At 38.7% G+C, this 27,159-nt stretch overlaps 2 protein-coding genes across 3 annotated transcripts in view; one reads left to right on the top strand and one right to left on the bottom strand.

Moving 5' to 3' along the window:
• LOC148877860 (Cyclophilin-like peptidyl-prolyl cis-trans isomerase family protein) overlaps positions 1–690 on the top strand; it is a 46,572-nt gene extending 45,882 nt beyond the window's left edge. Inside the window, exons 11-12 of the mRNA XM_088945410.1 lie at positions 77–126; positions 253–690. Coding sequence (XP_088801536.1) covers positions 77–126; positions 253–364 — 162 coding nt within the window. The 3' untranslated portion in view covers positions 365–690. The remainder of the gene's footprint in view (positions 1–76; positions 127–252) is intronic.
• Positions 691–1,138: 448 nt separating this feature from the next.
• LOC148877859 (alpha/beta-Hydrolases superfamily protein) lies at positions 1,139–3,587 on the bottom strand. Of its 2 annotated transcripts, XM_088945426.1 has the most exons (3): positions 2,064–3,587; positions 1,893–1,950; positions 1,139–1,514 (listed from the first exon to the last, which is right to left on the bottom strand). In XM_088945426.1, exons 1-3 carry the CDS (start codon positions 3,100–3,102, stop codon positions 1,505–1,507), a joined length of 1,107 nt encoding a protein of 368 aa, XP_088801552.1. In that variant the 5' UTR covers positions 3,103–3,587; the 3' UTR covers positions 1,139–1,504. The 2 variants fall into 2 exon arrangements, with proteins under 2 accessions (XP_088801552.1, XP_088801559.1); XM_088945433.1 differs by lacking the exon at positions 1,893–1,950.
• Positions 3,588–27,159: the final 23,572 nt, after the last annotated feature.

The raw sequence follows: 27,159 nt of genomic DNA, 5'->3' as shown, positions 1-27,159 counted from the left end.
CCTTGAATTTATTTTCCATCTTATTTGAGGATGATCTTCTTGTAGTAATTAATTGTGCCAAACATTATTCCCACAGGCTGGTTTAGGAGGCTTGTCTTTTGATGAAGGTCAATTTTCAGTTTTTGGGTATGCTTCCATATCGTATATGAACATTTTCCTTTTTGGGGCATTGTCTTCTTTTAACAAGTTGAGCATTTTCCATTTTCACTTATTTTGGTTGACTTGATCAACTGCAATTCCTTGAATATACAGATATACAACTGTGGGGAGAGATATACTTCCACAAATTAAAACAGGAGATGTGATCCAATCTGCAAAGCTAGTGGAAGGTCGTGATCGCCTCATATTGCCAGATGAAAATTGATCTCTGCTTCCAAAGAGGGTTACCATTCATTTTTCAACATGTTACTTCTCATAAAGCATTATTTGATTTCTTAGAATAGTTTTTTCCCATTTTCTGTAAATCTTCTGTTTTCACCCATCTTTGTAAAACTAGTACATTGGTCTTAAGAATGAAATGGCTGGAAAGAGATCTGGGGAGCAGTTAGATACTTGGAAGGGGAAAGCTTCTTCCTTATTTGCTGATCTGTACTTTGTAGACACTGAGACTCGGACCATAAATGATACTTGAAATGAAATCATTGAGAGGTGGCTAGAGCCTGGAGCTACTCACGCTTTTGATATTATAAATTGCTTTTCCCCCCAAAATTGGAATACTGTTTATTAGAAAATTTACATTAGATACAACTCCCTCATTCTCAACGAAGTCAGGCATCAATATCCTAAGCACGTTGTCCATGCGTCTGATTTGAACATACTATGGGCTACACACGACATCAATGACGTCTTCTGCTTGGGCTTCTTCTTTGACACCAAGGCTTAGTTCAGGGAGAGTGCTAATACAAGTATGTTCATTACAAAACGTTCTTTACTGTATCTCTAAACATGTACTTGCACTCTTCTCAAACTGAGCCCACATCTTTTTCAAGGCGAGGCGACCAATATTTCTATCAAAAGGTTTTGAAGCACAATTGAACTCAATGCTTTGTGTTTGTGAGCTACCCATCCAGGCATCCAGAAGGTCGCATTACCAATGAAATGCCCAAAGTTATTTTATACTACACTGTGGGTTCTGGCATTTCTTAAGAATAAAAGCTGTCTTTTTCATGTAATCATCTCTGAGGTTTCGTTTGTCTGCGCTAGCAATACAAATTTATTTTATACTAGTACAAATGTATAGGAGTGCAAATAAAGAATGCAAACTCTGATTTATTTTTGCTTCAGGCTTGATCAAAGTAATATTTTTTTACCAGTAACCCTGTGAAACTGAATCTGGATTTGCTCCTCACAGGCACAGCACTTTCAATGCACGGCTGCGATGTGCTGCAAGGTTGGTGTAAGTAAGGAACGCTCCGGGAGGAGCAAATCTGATTTCGGTGAAACTGACTTTGCTTAACCGTAAGTCGGCATTCAACATTCATGCAGGCTTTGACAAGATAGGATATCATGACAACCTGGAAAATCACAATCATCTTCAGTCATTCTAGAACAAGTCTAGAACTACCAATGTAATTCTACTGGGTATCAACTTAATGATGTGATTATGAGCTACAATATTGCTGTATGGAAGTCATATCAATTCTACTGGGTATCAACTTAATGAAGAATACAGTACTAAATCAATGTAGAACAGTAGAAGTATACTTGGTCACTAAATCAAATGCATGAAAGAGTGACCAAAAAATAACTCTTGAAACCAAAAAAAGAGTCATTTTTGCAGCTATGCAATGAAAGAACTACCAAAAGTAAAAGTTAAGCCACCCCCAACCCCAAAGGTTCATGAGATGTTTCTTTTGCAAGTACACTACAGATTTTGTGTTTCAGTAGCAGACCTTTCTTTGATTGGTAAGAAACAGTAATACATTCTTAACTTGATAATTTGATGGTAATCTGCAGAAAGCAATGACAGAAGAAAATAATAGAGCTGAACCCCCATAGCCCTGGAACCAAAATGATAATAAAATACGAGAGAAATCTCAATTGACAGAAGACAAATATTCAACCTGCAACTTCTCCACCGCTTCTGTGGTTCAACCAAGACAAGATATCACCACGAACAATCTCAACATTCTCATCTGTCTCTCCAAATAGCAAAGAGTGCATCATTCCTTCATATATTCTTATAGTCTTGTCCTCACTCTTGGCAGCTTCATAAAGAGCTCTGCTTACTTCTGGGTCAGTCACAACATCTGCACTCCCATGTAAAACAAGAAAAGGGAGGCTCACATCGCAGAGCCTTCTGTTCAGGTAATCAGTAATCCGTAAAAGCTCCACCACAGTGCCCAATCTTGGCTTCCCCTGGTACCTCATCGGATTCTTTCCCCCAATAATCTTCTTTTCTGGAACCTTAACGGACTTATCAAGAAGATCGGCTGTGGGAACGATTGGCAATGTGGGCATGAATTTCGCAAAGAAAATGAGTATATCAGGAATTGGCCATCTGGGTCTCACCTTTTCAGAGATTCTACACATGGGCGCAACCAAAATGGCACCGTTCCAGGCCTTGGGGTCTCTGAAATGAATCAAGAGACAAATGGCTCCACCCATCGATTCTCCGTAGATAAAGGAAGGTAATCCTTGATATTCGGGCTTCTCTTTAATCGAATTGAAGAAGGAGAAGATATCGTCAACGACGAGGTCGACGTTAGGGACAAATCCCTTGAGGCCCTCGGAGCGGCCATGGCCTTCGAGGTCAAGAGCAAAGGAGGCGAAACCCTTCTGCGCAAGGAAGATTGGGGTGGACTGAAAGGTCCAGCTGATGTCGTTGCCGTATCCATGAACCATACAGACGATGCCACGTGGAGGGGAGGAGAGTGGCAGCCATGATCGGATGAAGAGGGAGAGGCCTCTGGGAGAGGTATAGAACGATTTGGATCCACGGATGCCTTTAGATTTGTAGTAATCTTCCTCTGATTCCGGGGTGTTTCCCCAAAAATGGAGGCGTTCATGGGGGTCCTCCATCTTTGGGGAAGGTTGGGACTCGGGAGATGTTAGACGTCTGTACTGTTTCGCCTGTCTGTCGAAAGACTCTGTTTCCGTCATTCTGTGTTTAGAAAATAAAACCTGACTGCGTCTGCGGTTGGAATGGAAGGTTAGGTTGGCCTATCGGTGTTGGAAACTCGGAATTGGCTGGGCTACAAGAATCTGTAGTTCTGTACTGTAAATTCCGACCTGGTTCGGACTTTGACTCGTTCTCAAGATAAGTGTCCGGTTGGTTTTGCGCAGCGTGAGATGAAGGAAAACAAATGGTTACCCATAAAAATGTTGTCCTAGGGTGTTTGGTTGCGTGTAAAACTGCCTTTGGGAAATATTTTCCAAAATGTGAGTGACGGGAGTAACCTTTGGAAAGAGTGCAAATGCCGTTCAGTGCATACTTGCACTCAGTTTTGTTTGTATTTGACGAAAATTCATTTATGTACCGAAAGTGATAGTTTTCACAAATTTCAGCTCATGTTTGCATCTGAAACGGAAGAAAAGTTTACATTGAAAAAAGGATTTAAACTTTTGCATTCAAAGTTGATTGTTGTTAAAAAGATATTTTCTAACCTATTGCAACTAAAAATTATTTGGCAATATAAATTTATCAATGCAAAATTAAATTTATATAAATTTATATAGATTAAAATGCACTCTATATATTTGCACTCTTTCGGTCTTTCCCAATGGAGCCTTACTCTATTTACTTTTTTTTTATTGGTTTCAAGAAAGTCATTTACTGTGTTTTTTGACCAACCCCAATAATCTCGAAATGGAATTCTCTCATTTGTCCACCTTTTTTTTTGAGTTGGGCCATAGATTTCTCTCTCCAACTTTTTGCAGAATTTATGATTTTTAACCTAGGGGCCCGTTCAATGACCATATAAGGAATTGAGATATGCTCCTCATGATAATGCACCTCACTCTGACCTCACAAGCACATCCCATTGTGCATTGTGAACATTTCACATGAATAATAACATATAAGTACGGAATATGTTCCTGATACATGGTAGGATGTGCCGGTGAGATCAGTATGAGGAGCGCTGTGTGAGGAACACATCCAGACTTGTCTTTAGGTGAATGACTTCTTTGTTTTTTTTTTTTTGTTTTGTTTTGGCTACAGGAAGTGAATGACTTATTACTTTGTTTTATTGTGGATAAAATAATTTAATAATAAAACATTCAAATATATTTTAATCAACCTAACTTCGGCTTTACAATCTCCTTAGTTCACTATAAAGACAAACAATAAACCGTTTAGGGTGTGTTTGGTCTGTGATTAAAATTAGAATCCAAATATCCTGAAATTGGAATTGGAGTTTTGTTTAATACCCCTGCTTGTTTAGTTCAGACGATAATTGGAATTGCATTCCATAAGATGTGTATGATTCCTAAGAAGGGTTAGCATGGGTAAAGAGAAATAGGGTTTGGGGGTTTTAAGTTATTAGTCTTTTTCTTTTTTGGGCCAATTAAAGGGGAGGTTGGAATGACCATTCCCTCAAATGGAAAAATGCCGTTCATTCCAACCAAATGGCTCAATTGAAATAGGCCATTTTTTTTGGCAATCAAAAGCATAAAAATCATTCATTACTGGAATTGTCTTACACCAGTTCCTCCTGGTTACATACATCAACATGAAATCAAAACATGTATGATATGCTAACATATGAGCTAAAGCATTGTGATGTCTACTAATATGTATAAATTAACTTAACCTGATCCGTAGTATTTACAATATGCTAACAATTGAGCTCATTGTCTTTGCCTGCTAACTTCTCAATTATAGTTTGAGCATTAGATAATATAGTGACCTTGGTGTAGCCCAACTGTTGTGTTGTTTTGAGACCTTGGATTATGCTCCATAGTTCTGCATCATAACTTCCTCTGGCTTTGCATTTTTTACCCTCTGTTGCAATAATGGAGTTTTGAATGGAGAGTATAACAAAACCATAGCTAGCATTACTAGTTGCAGGATCAAAAGACCCATCAGTGAACGCTTCAACTGCGGGCTCTTCTTGTGCTTGACCCTGATTTGTCTCATCATTTTGGTCCAGTTGCTCCGGTTGCTATTGCTCCTGCTGAAGCATGTAATGCTGAGCTTTACAAACCAGAGTTTGCGGGTCAATGAATTTATTTTGAAAAACTCCATCGTTTCTTGCATCCCATATTAATCTCATGATAATGCAAATTTGCGCAAAAAGATTATATTTTTCTTTTTGTTAAGTGAGGAAGGAAGATTATTCCACCACTCCTCAACAATTAACGATGTCTAGAGGTTTTTGAGCAACCAGTTCACGATTGATTCCCAGCTGTGCATGAAACAAAACAACTTTTGAGAAAGGGCAAAGGAAAAATAAGTGGTGGAAATTTTCTGAATGCTACTTGCTAGGGCACAACTTGTGTCCTCCTCTTTGTATTTATGTTTTATTTTATCTTTTGTGATAACACCACCCCAATAAGCCTTCCAAGTAAAAACTTGAAATCTTTTTGGTACTCCACATTCTGGACCATTTGATAGAGGAGTTTGATGGTGTTGGTTGTTGATGTAGGAAAGCCAAATAAGCAGACTTTACTGTATATTTTCCTTGTTTGTTCTGACTCCATAAGCTTGTATCAGAATGATCCCTATGGCTTAGGGGTACCTGAAGAATGTGCATTGTAGATATGTCATAAAAAAATGTCTCTGACTTTGTCTATATCCCAACTTTCATCATCTTTTATTAGATCCGAAACCATGCATCTGACCCGTGAATGCCCCAAAGTGGCATTTGGTATTGGTATTTTACCTGCTAAAGTGGGGAACCAAGGATCAATTAGAGCATTTGCCTTGTGACCATCCTTGACTTTCTAGCAAGTATTTTTCTTTAAAAAATTTCACCATTTTCCTTGCTTGCCTCTACCAATTTGAACCTTGCTTTGTGAACTTCTCGTCAAAGAAACTACTATTTCGGTAGTACTTTGTTTTTATCATCGCAACCCACAAATTGTTTTCTTCATTTAAGAGTTTCCAGACTTGCTTTCCAAATAAAGCCAAGTTCATCTCTCTTCCTTTTCGAAAACCCAAACCTCTTTCGTGCTTTTGTTTGCAGAATTTTTCCCAAGCAATTGAATGTAATTTCTTCTTTTCTATATCATTTCCATACCAGAAATCCCTTTGTCTTCTTTCTACATCTCTCAATATCTGAGATGGAAATATAGAAGTTGAAATTGTGTATATGGGAATCGCTTGAGCTACAACCTTAATCAAAGTTGTCCTTCCAGCTTGCGACAACAGCTTTGCTTTCCAAGCACACAATTTATTTTGCACTCTCTCCTCTATTTTTTTAAACTGATGTTGATCTCTGCAAGTTGTATAGATATGAGAGCCCAAATATTTTTCTTTGGATCCCAACGCTCTCATCCCCATGTATCTCATTAACATCTTTCTATAACTGTGATGTACATTTTTGCTAAAATACATTCCACACTTAGTGAAATTGATTTTTTATCCTGAAATTTTTTCAAAAGATGTAAGAGCTTGCTTCAAATGGAAGAGGTTTTCCTTATCAGCCTTACAAAAGATCATACAATCATCAGCAAAAAATAAATGTGTGATGTTTAGATTTGAGCTAGCAATCTTATATCCTTCAATATTCCCCCCTGCAGTTTCTCTTTCCAAAATTGTTGAGAGTACCTGCATCCCCAAGATGAAAAGGTAAGGGGAGATTGGATCCCCTGCCAAAGACCCCTTTTTATTTTAAAATGCCTAAAAATGCCACCATTCAATTTTATTGCAAAAGTAGGAGTACTAATACACTGATGCACTAGATTACACCATTTCTGTGGGAAGCCTATTTTTCTCATCCCTGCCATCAAGAACTGCCGTCCCATTCTATCATATGCTTTTGATATATAAATTTTGATGGCTACCCACGTTTTTCCTTTCCTTTTCTTTTTCATCTTGTGAATAATTTCCTTTGCTAGCAAAATGTGATATGCTATTTGTCTTCCTTTCAAGAAACAAACTTGGTTTAGGGAGGCTATTTCTTGTAATATTGGTTATAACCTCCCCACCATCCATTTGGTTATTATTTTATATACTACATTACAAAGGCTTATAGGTCTATACTAAAGTGCTGATTCAGGGCTTTTACACTTAGGAAGACTACATGTTCAAAAAAAGACACTTTTTTGCACTATGCAACAAGGAAATAGAAGGAGATGTGAATTTTACAATATGTTCAAAAAAAGACACACTTTCAAGAAAGACATTGTAAGAGATTCGAGGGTAGGCAAAGAACTAAGGGATCATAGCAAAGGGTGTTTAGAACCGTATCCCATGAAGGCACACAAAGTTGTTTGTGAAGTTAACTGATGTGTGCGCATTCTACACATCATTTTTATTGTTCTCTACATAATTTTGATGGTAATTCTTAATGGTTTTTACCCTAATTGAGCAAGACTTCAGGAAACTAAGAGTTTGGGACAGTCTAGGGTGAAGAGAGCATGAAGACATGTTGATATGGTGAAAATGGCCCATCAAGAAGAAATGCCCAATCAAAACCCTAGGGGAGAATACTTCGGCCCACTAGGGAGAGAGGCCCAACTGCAGCCCAACCGAAACCCTATGGGAGACTCCAAAAAGGCGGCTGACTTTAGGAGAATGAAAAAAAAGGAGGACAAGAAAACTAAAGGCTGAAAGGAAGAGTATAAAAGAAAAAGAAAGAAAGGAAATTAGGGTTCGACCCCTTGACACAAGAACAGAGAGGAGAAGTGCTAGGAGAAAGATCACAAAGGCTCCTGAATGTGAATTAAAGAGGAGATCGGAGATTGATGCAGAAATCCTAAGTTGTCTTCTTCTTTGATTCTGCGAATTCGGTAACCTAGATTCTATTAAGGTTTAATGGTTTTTCTTTGTTGAATCTTTCTTTCTTTCTATTATGTGAACCATGATGGATGTTAATTCAGATATGTAATTAATCTTTTAAGCTGTTCGATCGATTGTGATTCATTCTTGGGATTTCTTGATTTGGGTTTTTGATTATAAGAGTAATCTTGGCCGAATTATTCTTGTTTCTTGGATTATTTGAATTGCTTGAGAAAGGGTTTAGGTAATTAGATCAACTGATCAAGAAAATGGATTGAATGCATCTTAGAGATAATATGTATGATTCATTTGCCATTCATTCAACAAGAATTGATTTCTGTCGAATTCTTTGTTCTTAATGCATCTATGGCAATTAAATTCTTGATAGAAATATATGAGTTGTTGCTCATAGATAGAGTGGGCTATGCTCGAAAGAGGCCACTCATACTAATAGGAATTTGCCAACCCATGACTGAATTCAACATCGATTGGATAGTTTAATGGTTTAATTGCTAAACCGGTTCTGCTAGTATTTGCATGTAGTATTTCTTCTCATTGCTTTAGGTGGTTTGATCTGAGAATACTTAGGTGACGGGTTGTCTAAGCCCTCAAAGTTAATGCTAGTCCCACAATAGAATTTTTGTAGTAATAGTGGTACTAGGTCAAATCCCACAAGGAGCTAGGGAATAATTTCTTAGCCGAATGATTAATATAATGGAGTGGGAGAATTAAATTAAAAAAAAAATTAAAAGAACAAGAAAGAAAATAGCAACGAACAAACAAGAGAAATAGATCTTACCGAATTCTGATTCAAGGGTTCGGATTGATCAATTGGTCATTGATCATAGGTGGACTTTGGCAGTCTTGCAATTCAAGCATTTAACCTTAGATTTATTAGGATAGCCATAATAAACCTTGTGTTTTCCTAATTCAGTTGACCAAACCCAGCATTCGATCAACACTTATTACTTATCAATTGGGTACGATAGCGTTCCATATCAATTAGTGATAGCATTAAGCTTTGTGAAAACAGTTAAACCAAAATAACAATAATTGAGATAGCTGCAATTATCGAATCCTGTTCCATTGATTCCCTTCAGGTTAAAACATGGCAATACATTGGTTAAAGGCTGTCACAAACAATTGATCTAGAAAAATATTAACCTAATTGCTACTTGTACCACTATTCGTGACAATTACGGATCACCGAACCATGGATAGCAGTAGGAAAATCAACATTAATTAATTTATCAGACTAATTAACATTAACATCAATAGAGAATAAGCACAAGAATCAATGAATACTTTAAATAAAAAGCAAGAACTTGAATTAAATACAGAACCTCACGATGACACAATCGAACCTCCCCCCTTGAACCAGAAAAGAAAAGCTTAGTTGCTCATGATTTTCGAATCCTCCAGGCTTTGCTTCTCAGAAGGCCGAACTGATATTTCTTGATGGAGTTGCTTGATGCTTGATTGAGTGATGCCTAAAGCTAGTCTCCCCCCCCCCCCCCCCCCTTTTATATAGCTTTAGGAGGAGGGCTCTCTCCAACTCCTTCTAGGAGATTAACTTCAAGTCTTGATTTGTTTTGAACTAATCCTATCCTATCCTATCTCTTATCTAGTGATTTAATCCAATCTTCTTATCTTTATAGGATTACATTCAAAATTTCTAATAAGACTCTCTTTATGGAGGTTACGTTCGAAACTGAGACTCTAGGCTCTTGAATTCGAGTTGGGCTGCCTTAATATCTTGTGCTGCTACAAGGCTCTTCTGCGAATTGGGCTTCAGTTGTGAAATGGGCTTTGCTGCAAACTTGCTCCGACTTAGGTCCCAGTTTCATCTTCGATGCAGACTTAATATGTCAAAACACAAAACATGAAAGTTGTGGGCCTTTATTTCATATTTTTGATGCCTCTTGAATTATCCAAATCGGAGTCCAGAATTGAGAGTTATGCCCAGATTACTGAATGGTGCCGAAACTGTGCAAAATCATCCGAATTGTCTTATTTTCTTCCAATTGCCTTCTTGCTTGCCCTGAATTGAAATACAAGAGTAATGAGTCCAATTAAGTGCTAAATTAATGGAAAAGAGTGAATATTTGGGAATAAAAATAAGGTACTTTTTAGTCTCATCATTAGGGTAGTTTGCTAATTAGGAGTTAAGTTTGTTTCTGTTTAACATTTCGGATTGTCAGATAACAAAAGACTGATTCAGTACTAGTAGTTGTTGGATTAATCCCTGTGGGAATGATACTCTACTCATCAATATATTACTTGATCAGCTAGTGCACTTTCTAGTGTCTTCTAAATGCATCAAGTTTTTGGCGCCGTTGCTGGGGATTATCACAACAGTATTAGGAACCATCTACTGATGTTAATCTGATTTTGTACAATATGTTCATGGTGTGTGTGTATTAGTATCTTTATGACTGTGACTTATTCAGTTTATGACATGCAGAAGTGAAAAGGAGAGCATCACTTACGATCCAAAGATTGAACAAACTCTCCGTCGTCGCATTAGAGCTTCTAAGCAAGAGAAAGTTGAAAGTACAAAGATGGCCGGGAAAAGGACTATGGTGGACTATGCCAAACCAACCCTCACCGGGGCAGCCTCGAGCATTGTGAGACCAACAAACCAGCAATCATTCAGATGATCCAGAACATAGTTCAGTTCTGCGGCTTAGCTAATGAAGATCCGAACACTCACATCGCCAACTTCTTGGAGATATGCGACACATTCAAGCACAATGGAGTTAGTGATGATGTTGTGAGGCTCAAATTATTTCCATTCTCATTGAAGGACAAGGCTAAGACTTGGCTGAACTCTTTACCAGTTGGGTCGATCTCTAATTGGGATGAAATGGCCAGCCGCTTCCTATCCAAGTATTTCCCTCCGTCCAAGATTGAAAGATGCGGAATGATATCACCACCTTATCTCAGCAAGACCGGGAATCATTGTATGAATCATGGGAGCGTTACAAGGAATCTGTGGTGGGTGCCGAACCCAACCAAAGATAAATAGTCTTGCTCTGGGTTAATAATTTGTAGATAGTGATGAGCAAGGTCGTTCTCCACAGGGATTGGGTGGATTTATTTCCAAGTAGATGGATTAAGGGGGGTTTTTAAAACTAAGAAAAACAAGTAAATAGTAGAAAATAACAGAAAACAAAAGATCAAATCGATGGGAGAAAACTTCCGATTGAAGGGACAAGTTCAACTTTGATTCGTAGCATCGATCCTTGATGCAGAGATAGGTTCATATGTTTATGAATAAATTGGTTATAGCTGTTAACAAGCTCTAACAGCTAGCCTCTACTCTTATTATTCGACAACCAAAACAAGCTCTTTGATTGCTTCCCTTATTAATAGGCAGTCCTAAACAAGCTCTTAGGATTTAACCTATTAATAGCATTAATAGGGGAGAGACCCAATTCTAGTCAGCGATCTCACAAGATCAGACCGTTTAAACCAAATCATGCATTTTCCTAACATAGATCGAAAACTTTTTCGCAATCAATTTATGTTAGTTTCCACCATGATCAAACCTACTAATCGTATACGAAACTAGAGGTTCAATCGGCCACAGATTATTTTCATTGAATGAGCAAGGGGCCCTTTTTGCTTAATCAACAAAAATAATCCTCACAGTTAATTCACAGAAAACATATAAATATCCATAAATAATGAACTAAAATAAAAAACAAATTGATTTCACAATGCTTACAGAATCAAGGCTTCCCTAACCCTTCAACCAGAAATAAAAACTTACAAACACTTCATGATGAAATCGCAGCTTCCAGATGAGAAGAGGGGGCGGACTCTTGCTTCTTCTTCCTTGGTTGCTGATTTCTCTCTCTGAAGACTGAAGCTCTCTTGGAGGAATTGATGCCTTGGGTGCTGGTCTGCCCCCCCTTTATATAGATTTGGGGAGAGGGATGCTCTCCAACTCCCTTAAGGAGATTATCCTCAAACTGGAAAGTCCTAGTCTAATTTGAACTTATCCTACCTAACTCTTATCTCTTATCTTTCTAGGATTACAATTTGAGAATTTAAATCTGATAAAACTCTTTTATTGAGATTACATTCAACTTTTATTCTAATGGGACTCTTGGATCTTGAATTCGAACTGGGCTTCTTTAACAATTCGGGCTTGCTTCAAGACTCTTCTACGAAATGGGTTTCTTCTTGTGAAATGGGCCTTGCTGCGAAATTGCTTTGACTTTGGGCCCGGATTAGTCTTCGACTAGAACCGATTCTGCCAAAACCCAAAACATAAAAGTTGTGGGAATTTTCCTTATCTTTCCAGTGCTTATTGAATTGTCCAAGTCGGAGTCCGGAATCGAGAGTTATGCCCAGATCACTGATCGGTGCCGAAACTGTGAAAAATCATCTGATTAGCCTTGTTTTCTTCCAATCACCTTCTTTCTTGCCCTGAATCGAAATACAAGAGTAATGAGTCCAATTAGGTACAAATTAAGTGTAAAATACTGAATATTGAGGGATAAAGATATGACAGATTTTATTCTCATCAGTCCGTCATCATGGACTTCCCATTTGGCTCCAAGTTTAGACATTTTACAATGGTTTGACCGAAGCAAACATGACTATTATGGATGCTACTGCTGGAGGATCCATTAACAACAAGACCCATGAAGTTGCCCATGCACTCATTGAGGAAATGACTGCAAATAGTTATCAGTGGCATTCCAAGAGAGCCCAAGTTAGGAGACAACCCGACCTTCACAATGTAGACACCTATACAACACTATCTAGACAAATTGGCGCCCTCAACAAGAAGATAGATGAAATGCAATTGGAAACCATGCATGTTCTAATCGTAGCCTGTGAATGGTGTGGGGAAGGTCATATCAACACCGAATGCCAAGTTGGAAATCAGTTCATGCAGTCCCCCGAGCAAGTAGATTTTGTAGGGAATCTTCAAAGGTAGCAAGGTAATCATTACCCTCGTGCATTTAACCCTGGATGGAGGAACCACCCCAATCTATCGTGGTCAAATCAAAATGCGGTGAAGCCCCTCCCTCAAAATTTTACTCAGCCAGAAAAGAAATCTAATCTAGAGGAGCTGATGACCAAGTTCATATCAAGTGCGGAAATGAGATTTCAAAATCAAGAGGCGTTGATCAAGAACTTGGAAACTCAAGTGGGGCAATTGGCACAGATGATATCTTCTAGAATCCAAGGTACCTTACCCAGCAATACCGAAGCAAATCCAAGAGAATAGGTGCAAGCCATTACCTTGAGGAGTGGTAAGGAGCTGCAAGAGGTGGAGAAGAAAGCAAAGGAAGAAGGTAAGATGGGCGCAACCCTAGAAACCGAAAAGAAAGATGAAGAGCAGTCTGATTTAAAGGAGACAATTCAACAACCGCAAGTACCATTTCCCAATAGGCTTAAGCAAAACAAAATGGAAAAGGAATTCGATAAGTTTCTTGAAATTTTCAAGAGTTTACATATTAACAATCCTTTTGCAAATGCCTTAGCCCAGATGCTGCACTCTGCAAAGTTCTTGAAGAAAATCTTGGCGAACAAAAGGAAATTAGGAGATGTGGCTACAGTTGCACTGAATGAAGAATGCTCAGTAATCCCCTCAACAAGCTACCTTAGAAATTGAAAGATCCAAGGAGTTTTACTATTCCTTGCACTATAGGTTGTTTAAAAATAACAAGGCTTTGTGTGATTTAGGAGATAGTATAAATCTGATGCCCTATTCGGTTTTTTAGAAATTAGGGTTGGATGAACCCCAACCCACTAGAGTTACATTGCAATTAGCTGATAGGTCCATCAAGCATCCTAGGGGAATCATTGAAGATGTACTTGTTAAGGTTGACAAATTTCTTTTTTCCCATGGATTTCATAGGGTTAGACATGGAAGAGGACGTTGATGTCCTACTTATCTTAGGGCAACCCTTCCTAGCTACAGGAAAGACAATGATTGATGTCCAACAAGGGCAACTAAGCCTTAGGATTCAAGATGAGGATGTAGTTTTTAAAATGGATGATGCAATAAAAACATGCACCTTTTAGTGATGATTCATGTTCTATGGTAGATGTCATTGACTATGTGGTTGGTGGGTGTTTTAAGGTTAGTGGTCAGCACCTCAAACCATATATAGCAGATGGAGGATTGCCTACCCCTTCAATTGTATACTTAGATGTTCATTGATGCCACTAGAATGTCGAGCTTCAGACAGAAAACAAGCGCTTATTGGGAGGCAACCCAATGCTGATAAGTAGTATCTCTATTATTTATTTGTTTTTCTACTTTTTTTTTTCGTATCATCCGAGTTTCTTTTCTAGGGTCTTAATTTCGTAGATTGCTGATCACCCCTAGTGTTTCTCATTCTCTCCTCCTAGTTTCTTTTGATCTTTAGCAGCTAGAGAGTCCGAACGAAGGAGTCACTTCAGATTTCAGAACGCTCTTTAGGGAAGTTTTCTAAATCTCCTCAAATGCTTGATCTTACACTGCCCACATTACTGAAACCATCTTCACACTCTATCTATATGAACATTGAGGGCAATGTTCATGATAAGTGTGGGGGTGTTAGGATATAGCTATGCATCCCAATACATAAATACATAGATAGGCTGCATAAACTGGAAATCCCCTAAAAATTATTGCTATCTATAAGGTGAATTCCAAGAGGGAATACGGTGAAATTGAAGGACAATCACTTGTAAGTGTGACGGGTTGTCGAAGCCCTCAAAATTAGTACTAGTCCCACAATCAAATAATTGCGGTAAAAAGTGGTACTAGGTCGAATCCCACAGGGAGCAAATCAGTAATCTCTTAGCCGAATGGATAAAGTAATTGAGTGGGAAAATACCTAAAATTTAAAAGAATAAGAAAGCAATAACAAACTAAACAAACAAGAGAAAATCAGTCTTACCGAATTCTGGTTCAAGGGTTCGGGTTGAATCGATTGGCCATCGCTCCTAGGTAAATTTCAGCATTCTTGCAATTCAAGCATTTAACCTTAGATTTATTAAGATAGCCATAATAAACCTTGTGTTTTCCTAATTCAGTTGACCAAACCTAGCATTCGATCAACACTTATCACCACTCAACTGGGTACGATAGCGTTCCATATTAACCAGGATAGCATTAAGATTTGTGAAAATAGTTAAAACAAAACAACAATAATTAAGATAGCTGCAATTATTGAATCGTGTTCCATCGATTCCTTTTAGGTTAAACCATGTCAGTACATTGGTCAAAGGTTGTTACGAACAATTGACCCAGAAAGATATTAACCTAATCGCTACTTGTACCACTATTCTTGACAATTACGGATCACCGAAATCATGGATAGCAGTAGGAAAATCAACATTAATTCAGTTTGTCAGACTAATTAACATTAACATCCAGTAAAAAAATATGCTCAAGAAGCAATGAATACTTGAATTAAAAAGCAAGAAAATAAATTAACTATAGAACCTCACAATGACACAATCAAACCTCCCCCTTGAACTAGAAAAAGAAGCCCAGTTGCTAATGATCTGCACAATCTCCATTCTTTGCTTCTTCATGGCCGAACTGCTTTCTTGAGCTTTCTTGGTCTTCTTGATACTCTCTTGGATCTTGGAGTGAGTGATGCTAGAGCTGGTTTGCCCCCTCTTTATATAGTTAAAGGAGATGGCTGTTTTCCAACTCCTAGGAGATCATCTTATCTTTAGGGAGTCTTGATATTCTTTGAACTAATCCTATCCTATCTCTTATTTAATGATCTAATCTCAATCTTCTTATTTCTTTAGGATTACATTCAAGACTTTAGATCTAATAAGACTCTCTCTTTGGAAATTACATTCAAGATTTGGACTCTTGACTCTTGAATTCGAGTTGGGCTGCTTCAAGGTACTTCTGCGAGTTGGGCTTAAGTTGTGAAATGGGCCTGACTGCGAACTTGCTCTGACTTTGGGCTCATTTTCGTACTCGATGTGGGCCAAATCTGTCTAAACCAATAAAAGTTATGGACCTTCCTTTCATCTTTCTAATGCTTTTTGAATTGTCCAATTTGGAGTCGGAATTGAGAGTTAGGCCCAGATTACTGACTGTCGCTGAAACTGTGCAAAATCACCCGGTTTGCCCTGTTTTCTTCCAATTGCATTCTTTATTGCCCTGAATCGAAATACAAGAGTAATGAGTTCATTTAAGTGATAAAGTAATGTAAAAAGATGAAAATTATGGGACAAAAATAGGGTTCTTTTTAGTCTCATCAAATCCCCCCACACTTAAACTTTGCCCATCCTTGGGCAAGGCAAAACTCAAGCAAAACAAGAGAACCTAACTACTGATTTTCAATCTTTCTTTATCTCTACATGAGGCCTTGTTCATTGCATGCTTTAGTTCAGACTTGGTAACATTCCCTCTTTATATCTATTTCTCCCATTTTTCTCATCCAAGAGTGATTGCAAATCACCATTCCCCATGGTCCCAAGTTAAATCGATAGTCCAGGAGAGAAGCCTTCCCGACTGAAGCATCATTGGCTGAATGGGTACTCATTGCTTTAACAAACCAATACCACCAGATTCACTTACCTTTCTTTGTTTCTTAAGCCAAAACAAGGTGTTCTTATTTCCATAAGCTTTCTATGTATCACATCTCCACCACTTAGTATGAATTCCTAGGATCTGAAGGTGAGAATGGGGTTGGGGTTCTAGGGTGAGTGCATTTTATGCTCCATCTCCCCCTTGCTTTCTCTTTCAAGGTGTGAGTGCATTTTATGCTCCATCTCACACTTGCTTTTGTTTCCATATGTGAGTGCATTTTATGCTCCATCTCACATTAGTCACAAATTTTTTTTCTCTCTTGTTTTTTTTTTGGCACAAGAATCACATGGTCTTGCTGCCTGATCCATGAATTCAATGATCGTGGTCTGAATATGCCTAACACAGCAAGTTCTTGAATAATCAAACCATGTTTGACAGATAATTATGTGAAAATCAATTATGCATCTTGCCTATTGATCGATTAAAATCATGGGTTACCTTATGCAGCCAAGAAAGATTCAGTTAGTCATGCTTGCATCCTATCTTATCTATTCAGCCTAAGCACATGATTCCTGATAAGTTGAAATCATTCAAGGATAAGTTTCCAAGGAGCAGAAATTTCAAGAAGGTAAGGTATCCCAAATTTCCATAAGATTTCCCTAGTCCCCCCACACTTTAGTTATACATTGTCCCCAATGTTTGTGATTATGCATAAAGTAGAAGGATTTGGGGGGTACTTCCCTGTTTGTCTTGTTGTGTTCCTACTAAACACAAAAAATCAAAACCAAAATAACGAAATTAGCTAAACACAATGGGTTGCCTCCCACAAGTGCAATTGTTTAACGTCGTTATGCTCGACGTCCTCCTTTGCTACTTTAACTCTCGTGGTAGCAGCTTTCGGTGTGCTCCCCTTCCATCCATCATGGGTGGGTTCAAATTTGGAATAGGAGCCTTGGTATTCAATTGTGCACTCGATTCTAACTCCTCATTCATATCTTTTTCAAAAATTTCCTGCACAGTTGGATCAAAAGTGTCAACCGAATAGATCAAATGGTCTTCAATTGGGTACTTCATAGCTTCAAAAATATTAAATTTAATAGTCTCTCCGTCACATTCGACGGAGAGGGTACCTCATCCACATCTATTTTGGTCTTGGCTGTTTTCATGAATGGCCTGCCTAATAGAAGTGGGGCTGAACTTTTGATTGTGTCCTCCTCCATCTTCAAAATGTAAAAATCAGCTGGGAAAATTAAATCGTTAACCTGCACCATTACATTCTCAACAATCCCTTCTAGGTAGGCGTTAGAATGATTAGTTAATTGGATAATAGCTTTAGTTTCCCTTAAAGCACCTAATCTCAAAGCATAGTAAATCGAGTATGGCATGACATTGATAGATGCACCTAAGTCTAGCATGGCATGCTCGATTTGCTTATTGCCAATCACACAAGGTAGGGTGAAAATACCTGGATCAACATGTTTTTCTAGCATGGCATGCTCGATTTCCTTCCTGCTTCTTAGCACCACTGCACTTACATTCTCCTTGGGGTTGACTACCGTTTGTGATGGTAGTTTCCTGGAGCTCTGCGCCTCCAACTTGCTAACGACAGTGGCAAGTTGGCTGATTTGGTTCCCCAAGTTTTGAATGCTGGCTCTTGTTTCCTGTTGAAATTGCTGCGTATTAGTAGCTAGAGCCTTAACTATATCTTCTAATGACGTACCTGAATTCGGGGGTTGGCCTTGCACTGTGATGGGTGATGAATACTGGGGCTGTTGACTAAAAAAATGGGGCTGATATTGCTGCTGTCCTCTTGGGTTCCCGTAGCTTAGATTTGGATGATCTCTCCACCCCTGATTGTAGTAATTGGAGTAGGGATCATACTTTCATTGGGGCTGCCCCGGGAATCCTCCTACGGTGTTTACTTGCTGCATCGATCCATCTTGTAATGATGGACACATGTCCGTATGATGGCCAGGGATCGAATAGATACCACACACCCTAGCAGTTTGTAATTGTCCTGCAGCTAGTTGCCTAACCAAGGCAGTTAAGTCAGAAATCTGATTTTCTAAATTGTCATGGCTTACCTCATTAACTCGTCTAGTGGTGCCATCTATCCTTGCATCGAACTGCTGTGAATTTTTGGCCATGTTGGAAATTAATTCCCTGGCTACTTCGGGTGTGTTGTTCACTAGGGCTCCTCCACTGGCTACATCGACCATACTTCTATCCATGGGCTGAAGCCCTTCATAGAAGTATTGGATCAAAAGTTGTTCGGGTATTTGGTAGTGTGGACAGCTAGCAACAAGTTGTTTAAATCTTTCCCAATATTCATATAGCGTCTCACCACCAAATTGCCGAACTCCACATATTTCTTTTCTTATATATTGCAGCCCGGGATGCAGGGAAATATTTATCTAAAAATACCTTGTTCATCTCATCCCATGTGTGTATTGAATCGGGAGGAAGAATATACAACTAATCCTTTGCTTTATCACGTAAAGTAAATGGAAAGGCTATGAGTTTTACCTGATTCTTGGTTATACCATGGGGTTTCATGCTTGAACAGATGACATGGAATTCCTTTAGATGATTATGAGGGTCCTCACCTGGAAAACTATGAAATAGAGGCAATAATTGTATCAAACCAGATTTCAATTCAAAACTTGCCTCAAGAGTGGGATACGTGATGCATAAGGGCTATTGGTTCATCATTGGTGCAGCCAACTCCCTTAGTGTCCTCTCTCTGTCAGCCATTCTTTCTCCTTCGAAGATGGAAAAATTACAAGTGGGCAATTCGCAATCTGAGTTCACCCTTTTTGGTGAACGATCATTCCTTTGCTTAGCCTCCTTCCTTAAACAACGGGTTGTCCTCTCAATTTTGGGATTGTACTCGAGTTCACCTCGTTGAGAAGCATGAGTCATAAAACAAAAGAGGCTAACAAGAGGAAGGTAATAGATAAGAAATTAAAGTTGCTCCCTAGCAATGATGCTAAAATTTTGATGGGTTGTCAAAGCAATAATTGCAGTAAAAAGTGGTACTAGGTTGAATCCCACAGGAAGCAAATTAGTAATCTCTTAGCCGAATGGATAAAGTAATTGAGTGGAAAAATAACTAAAATTTAAAAGAATAAGAAAGCAATAACAAGCTAAACAAACAAGAGAAAATCAGTCTTACCGAATTTTGGTTCAAGGGTTCGGGTTGAATCGATTGGCCATCGATCATAGGTAAATTTCAGCATTTTTGCAAATCAAGCATTTAACCTTAGATTTATTAGGATAGCCATAATAAACCTTGTGTTTTCCTAATTCAATTGACCAAACCCAGCATTCGATCAACACTTATCGCCACTCAACTGAGTACGATAGCGTTCCATATTAACTAGTGATAGCATTAAGATTTGTGAAAATAGTTAAACCAAAACAACAATAATTGAGATAGCTGCAATTATTGAATCTTGTTCCATTGATTCCTTTTAGGTTAAACCATGTCAATACATTGGTCAAAGGCTGTCATGAATAATTGACCCAGAAAGATATTAACCTAATCGCTACTTGTACCACCGTTCGTGACAATTACGGATCACCAAAATCCTGGATAGTAGTAGGAAAATCAACATTAATTCAGTTTGTCAGACTAATTAACATTAATATCTAGTAAAAAAATATGCTCAAGAATCAATGAATACTTGAATTAAAAAGCAAGAAAATAAATTAAATACAGAACCTCACAATGACACAATCAAACCTCCCCCTTGAACCAGAAAAAGAAGCTCAGCTGCTCATGATCTGCACAATCTCCATTCTTTGCTTCTCCATGGCCGAACTGCTTTCTTGAGCGTTCTTGGTCTTCTTGATGCTCTCTTGGTTCTTGGAGTGAGTGATGCTAGAGCTAGTTTGCCCCCCTTTTTATATAGCCAAAGGAGAGGGCTGTTTTTCAACTCTTTCTAGGAGATCATCTTATCTTTAGGGAGTCTTGATATTCTTTGAACTAATCCTATTCTATCTCTTATCTAATGATCTAATCTCAATCTTCTTATTTCTTTAGGATTACATTCAAGACTTTAGATCTGATAAGATTCTTTCTTTGGAGATTACATTCGAGATTTGGACTCTTGACTCTTGAATTCGAGTTGGGCTAGTTCAGGGTACTTCTGCGAGTTGGGCTTAAGTTGTGAAATGGGTCTGACTACGAACTTACTCCAACTTCGGGCTCATTTTCCTATTCGATTCAGGCCGAATCTATCAAAACCCAAAACATAAAAGTTATGAGCCTTCTATTCATCTTTCTAATGCTTTTTAAATTGTCCAATTCGGAGTCCGGAATTGAGAGTTAGGCCCAGATTACTAACTGTCGCCGAAAGTATGCAAAATCACCCGATTTGCCTTGTTTTTTTCCAATTACCTTTTTTATTGCCCTGAATCGAAATACAAGAGTAATAAGTTCATTTAAGTGCTAAAGTGATGTAAACAGATGAAAATTAGGGTACAAAAATAGGGTTATTTTCAGTCTCATCAAATTGCTAGAATTTATTCATGTGAATTATCCAATTTTATCACAATACATGAGGATGAGGAAGTTGAATAGTACTTTCATCATGACTAGCACTAACTATATTCATGTGTATAGTGCATTGGATTGAAATCTTAATGAACACTCGAGCCTGTGACCGGTGTGAGATGGAGCATAAAATGCATTTACACAAAAAAAAAAAAAAGAAAGAAGAATTCGATGACGACTGAGGTCCAAGGGGACAAAAATATGGTTGGACATTTAAGTTAGTGCATTGACATGATTTGAGACCAAGCTCAAGGTGATGGTTAGTTATGGTGATCAAGGAGCCACTATATATATTGAGCTGAGTTCGGTGACAGCTGAGGTCCAAGGGGACAAAAATATGGTTGGACATTTAAGTTAGTGCATTGATAGGATTTGAGACAAAGTTCAAGATGATGGTTTGTTATGGTGGTCAAGGAGCTGCTATATATATTGAGCGGAATTGAGTGCTGGAGCATGAAGAATCTCATGTTCTCCTTTTCCTTTATTCTTATGTATGTGGTAAGAGTGGCCAATCATGGGGAATCAGAATGCTTATGCAGGATTTCCGATCACTTAACGCATTCTCATCCTAAAATTCATTCGATAGATGGAAATAATTTGGGGAATTATCAGTTTATGGGTAATTTTTTTTCTTGAGGACAAGAAAAAGCTTAAGTGTGGGGGTGTTTGATGTGTGCGCATGCTACACATCATTTTTATTGCTCACTACATGGTTTTGATGGTAATTATTAACATTTTTTGCCTTAATTGAGCAAGATTTCAAGAAACTAAGAGTTTGGGACAGTCTAGGGTGAAGAGAGCATGAAGACATGTTGATATGGAAAAAAGGGAAGCACTTCAGCCCATCAAGAAGAAAGGCCTAGTCAAAACCCTAGGGGAGAACAATTCAGCCCACCAAGGAGAGAGGCCCAACTATAGTCCAACCGAAACCCTATGGGAGACTCCAAAAAGGTGGCTAACTTTAGGATTGTCAGATAACAAAATGTTGATTTAGTACTAGTAGTTATTGGATTAATCTCAGTGGGAACGATACTCTACTCATCAATATATTACTTGATCGGCTAGTGCACTTGCTAGTGTCTTCTAAACGCATCATTAACTTTGTGCGCTCATGGGGTGGAAGGTGGACAAAACAAGCACAACCAAAAACCCTGAGCATGGATAGGTCTGGGGATTTCTGAAAGAGAGATTGAAAAGGAGAAGAGTTATTCAAAACATATGATGGAAGATGATTATGAGATACATAGTAGTGCTGGCCGCCTCCACCCAAAACCAAGATGGTACATGGGAATTCTGTAAAAGGGTTTTGACTACACTCAAGATGTGCCCATTTTTCCTTTCTACTACCTCGTTTTGTTGTGGGGTGCTCGGACAAGATTTCAGGGGTTGAATTCCATATTGTTTCAGGTAGTTCCTGAAATCTCCATCAATATATTCTCCCCCTGAATCTGATCTTAGCACACAAATTCGAGCATCAAATTGGGTAATTACATAGGTGTGAAAGTGTTTAAAAACAATGTACATTTTAGATTTCTTTCGAAAAAAATAAGCCCAAGTTAAATGAGTGCAGTCATCAATGAAGGTTACAGAGTACTTATATCCCAACCGTGAAACAATTGGAGACGACCATACATCACTATGTATTAAATGAAAGGGAATGGTTGCATGCTCAGAATAAGAAAAAAAGGATAAAATATGGCCAAGGCATCTATGCCACACATGCTAATCATTATTACAATTAAAAAATCTAGAACTAGAAGTAGTAGAAAGCAAACAAAATGTAGAAGTAGAAACAATCTTATTCTTCTCAATTTCCAAGGTAAAGAGTCTTCCCAGTCTATGCCCCTTCCCCTTCACTTCTAAAGTTAAGGGTGATCCATCATATGGATGGTCGAACCATGCAGGAAGGTTGGGCGAAATTTCAGAAACTTTCTTTCACCCTTATAGGAATCCTATTTCTAGATTTAGAAAAACAACATTTTTCAAGGTTTGTTCTAATAAAGCAGACCAAATCTAAAACCAAGATTAAGGGAAGGATATACCTATACGGAATCAATAGTAGTTCCCAACGCATGTGCTCACACCCAAAGAGTTCACCAAATCCATCCACTAAAGATGACACAACTTAGGGTGAGGTAGGATTAGCAAAGAGATTCTTCATCTAGAACCCCAATTCTTCAGCAAGAATCATGCAGGGATGTGAGCATAGCTTCAAGATTGTTTCTTTTAGCAAGAAACAATATCAAGATCCAATCTTGATCAGTCCAAGAACTGGAGATTGAATAGGGTAGGCGGCAAGAGTAGAGGGTGAATGCAGATTACAGAAAAGAATAATTATTTTTGTAGAATTCACCTCCTAATTCATATCTTTTGAAGATTATCTTCCTAATAAAATTAGAAAAGGGTTCATTGATCCAAATCTTTATTTGGATCTAGACTCTTTAGTGGATAAGACTTATCTTATCCTCTTGCTGATCCCTATCCAGATATAAACCCAAATTTCCCCCTTTTAATTAATCTCATTAAAGCCACTTTGAATTGGGCTTTAGGCCCATTAAGCTTTCAAACTCACTTCCTTTTAATTGTTGGCTAGCTTGGTTCTCTTTGTATGGTGTGGGACTCTATCATTGATATCCACAAAAGCAATATGGGTTCAGCCTAATCTCTGTTACAAGGCCTGGCCGAATTCACTGCTAAAGATAGTGAACACCTGAACCCATTAGTATGGGCTCTAAATAGGCCCAACATTTACACTAAATGGCCCCTAGGTCTAGCCACCTTATGAAGGCTCAAGGACTATGGACTTATGTGAGATTAGCCCATCAGGTATAAACCTTAAATGGTTTTACACTTAACCTCTCAACCCATAATGTTCAGACACTGCCCGACAAGAGATGACCTCTCCTTCGGCTGCAAGGTACAACGTTACACTCACTGCTCACATGGATCCCAAGAATTAAAACCTTTTGCAAACATTTTGTGAAACCATAATATATATGTATATCTCTATATAAATAAATTTTGCAAAACTAAATCTCAACAAGTTTGAAATCTACTGCCGATAGTTTAGGTTTCCATCAGAGAGAGTTCATTCTTCGATCATTTACTTTGTCCAATAAAGGGGTCGATTCTGTCACTATGATCATCCACTCAGGTGAATTCTCAGATTGCCCCAACATACCCAGGTTTTGACCCCGCTAAGGATCTCACTGATTGGCATATCAAAGATAGCCCAGTCCAACATCTACTGTAGTACCATAATCAAGTCTAGGGGTTAGGTGTAACTTTCTAGTTTTTCCCATCTGTCTCCATGGTCTAGGGCATAACTGGAAAATGGTCCAGTTCAGGGTTTCAAGCAAACCCACACTACATGTGCTTTAGGTCTCACCTTGTCAGTTGAGATAGGCTACCCCAACCGACTTGGCATCACATTAGTGTCAGCCTTGGCAGGGATAAACCTCCATAGGTCTATCCAATGGCTATGAAGATTCTAAACTAACACAAGTCTCATAAGTGTCCAGTTTAAGGGTATTACACAGAAACACACCATAATAACATGAATCAATTATGCACTTTATTCATTTACAATAAATGCCAAAAAGTATATCAATCAGATTGGAGCTAAGGGCATACATTGTCTAACAACCTCTCCAGTTTTCCGGTCCTGTATCAAACAACCATTAGAAGTAAATGAGACATTTTTACCTTCCTCTACAAGTTGGCCAATAGAAATCAAATTGGTGGTGAGTTTAGGTACAAATAGAGTTTTGGATAAATGAAATGGAGATGATTTAGAGGTAGATAAATACAAATAATCATAACCAAGTATGTCAAGTTTCTCATTGTTTACAGTAATAATATGTCTATTGGAAAGATGGGGTTGGGATACTAACCAAGAGTAGCCCCTATCATGTGGTTAGAGTCTCCTGAGTATATATACCAGATGTGGTTCGGTGAAGGGCAATAGGTTGGTGACTTACCAGTGAAGGGATAGGAAATCCATCACATGGACGCCCAAAGATTGCGGAATAAAGGGAGCGAATTTCAAAATTTTTTTTCTCTCCCTTCAACTGGGAATCAATTCTCATTTAGAAAATCATTTTTTCAAGGATCATTCTTGAACCATAAACTGAACCAGATCTGAACCAAAAGGAGTAGGGAGAGATAATACCTGATACAGAGATATAGTATTTCCCAATGGAGGTGTTCATGCCCAAGGAAGGATCCAAAATCTGCTCCTGCTGAATATGGCGCAGTGTAGGGTGGAGCAAAATAAACAGTGTTCTTCCAAAAGAACTTGATCCTTCTCAAGAATCACCTGGATGGCTTGTGAATACAACTCCCACCAATCTTTTCTCCAAAAGATTGGAATCAAGATCCAATCTTGATTTTTCCCAAGAACTGGAGGTCGAACTACTGTAGGTGGTAGCTGCAGGAAGGAGGCGACAAGAGAGTATTTGCAGGATGCAGATTCTCTCTTCTTGTGATCTTAGCTCTGAAGACAAGAATCTTTGTATTACTTGTGATGTCTAAAGGCTACCGCCCCCTCTTCCTTTTATAGACTTAAAGGGATCAACTCCTAATCCCATTAGGAGTTGCTAACCCAAATCATATTTAGATTAGAAGTCTCTTTAAGATAAGGGATAACCCTTATCTTATCTATAGATTAGATAAGCCATCTCCTAATCTAATTAGAAAGTTTCCAGATCCAAATCTTATTTAGATCTTGGACTCTCTAAGTGGATAGGGTGTGGGCCCAATTTATCAACTGATTCATCTTAGAATTCACCCCTTAAGTGACTAATCAAATTAGCCCAGTTCGAAATGGGCTTAAGGCCCATTTAAGGTTATGTATTCATTTAGCCTTCCAAACTGCTACCCAGTTGGGCTTCCTTGTATGGCGTGGGACCCAAACATTGATCTACACATCAGCCACATGGGTTCAGCCTAGCCTTTGTTACAAGGCCTGGCCAAATACACTGTTATGGACAGTGCACCCCCTGAAACCCATCAGATGGGCTTTATGGGCCCAACACTTACCCTAAGTGGTCCCTGGGCCAAGCCACCTTGTAACACCCAGGGACTGTGGGCAGATGCAAGATTAGCCCATCAGGTATTATCCTCAATGGTCTTACACTTAACCTCTTAGCCCATAATGATCATACACTGCCCGACAAGAGAGGACCTCTCCCTCGGCTGCAACGAACAGTGTTGCACTCTCTTTTATATGGATCCCGGGAATTAAAACCTTTTGCAAATCATTTCGAAACCATAATTTATATACTTTTATATCTCATATAAAATATATTTTGTAAAACAAATCTCAACGATTGAAATCGGCTGCTGGTAGTCTTGGTTTCCATCAGTGAGAGCGCATCCCCGATCATTACCTTTGTTCGACAAAGGGGCTGATCCTGTCACTATGATCATCCACTCAGATGAATTATCAGACTGTCCCAACATACCCAGGTTTTGACCCCCACTAAGGATCTCACTGATTGGTACATCAAAGACAGCCTAATCCGACACCTAGTGCAGTATCATAATCGAGTCTAGGGGTTGGGTGTAACTTTCTAGTTTTGCCCATCAATTTCCAAGGTCCAAGGCAATACTGGAAATCTGGTTCAGTTCAAAGATTCAATAAATCCTACACTGTAAGTGCCTAGGGTCTCACCCCGGTGGCTGAGACAAGCCACCCCAACCGACTTGGTGGTGCCACAGTTTCAGCCTTGTCAAGATAGGTCTCCCCAGACCGACCCACTGGCTGTGAACAATCTAAACTAACATGAGTCTCATTAAGTGTCCAGTTTAAGGGTATTACACAAAAACATACCAAGGGAACATGAATCAAATATACACTTTTATTCATTTATAATAAACTCATAAAGTACATCATTTTGATTGAAGCTTAGGGCATACAAAACTGTCTAACAACTCCCACTTGCACTTAGGTCCAATCAGGTATTAGTCGGAGTCCCATGTTTTCCATGTGTTTCTCAAACACTTCCTATGATAGTGGCTTTGTCAATGGGTCTACTACATTTTCCGCTGACGCTACCTTCTGAATCAGGACGTCCCCTCTACCAACAATCTCCCTTAGTACATGGTACTTCCTCTCGATGTGCTTCGACTTCGAGTTGGCTCGTGGCTCCTTAGCCTGAGCAATAGCTCCATTGTTGTCACACAACAATGGGATGGGTGAAG

Source organism: Nelumbo lutea, chromosome 1 (genome assembly GCF_056320005.1).
Source record: "Nelumbo lutea isolate HS-2025 chromosome 1, American lotus-T2T, whole genome shotgun sequence".
In the NCBI taxonomy this organism is placed as follows: Eukaryota; Viridiplantae; Streptophyta; class Magnoliopsida; order Proteales; family Nelumbonaceae; genus Nelumbo; species Nelumbo lutea.
The sequence above is the reverse complement of the archived record's forward strand: the minus strand, read 5'-3'. Positions and strand labels throughout refer to the sequence as shown.

Excerpts from the sequence above, each read along its gene's own strand:
- LOC148877859 (XM_088945426.1), bottom strand. The coding sequence starts at position 3,102 with ATGACGGAAACAGAGTCTTTCGACAGACAGGCGAAACAGTACAGACGT. Across the intron at positions 1,951-2,063 it reads AAGCGGTGGAGAAGTTGCAG|ATTACCATCAAATTATCAAG; the intron begins GTTGAATATTTG and ends TGCTTTCTGCAG.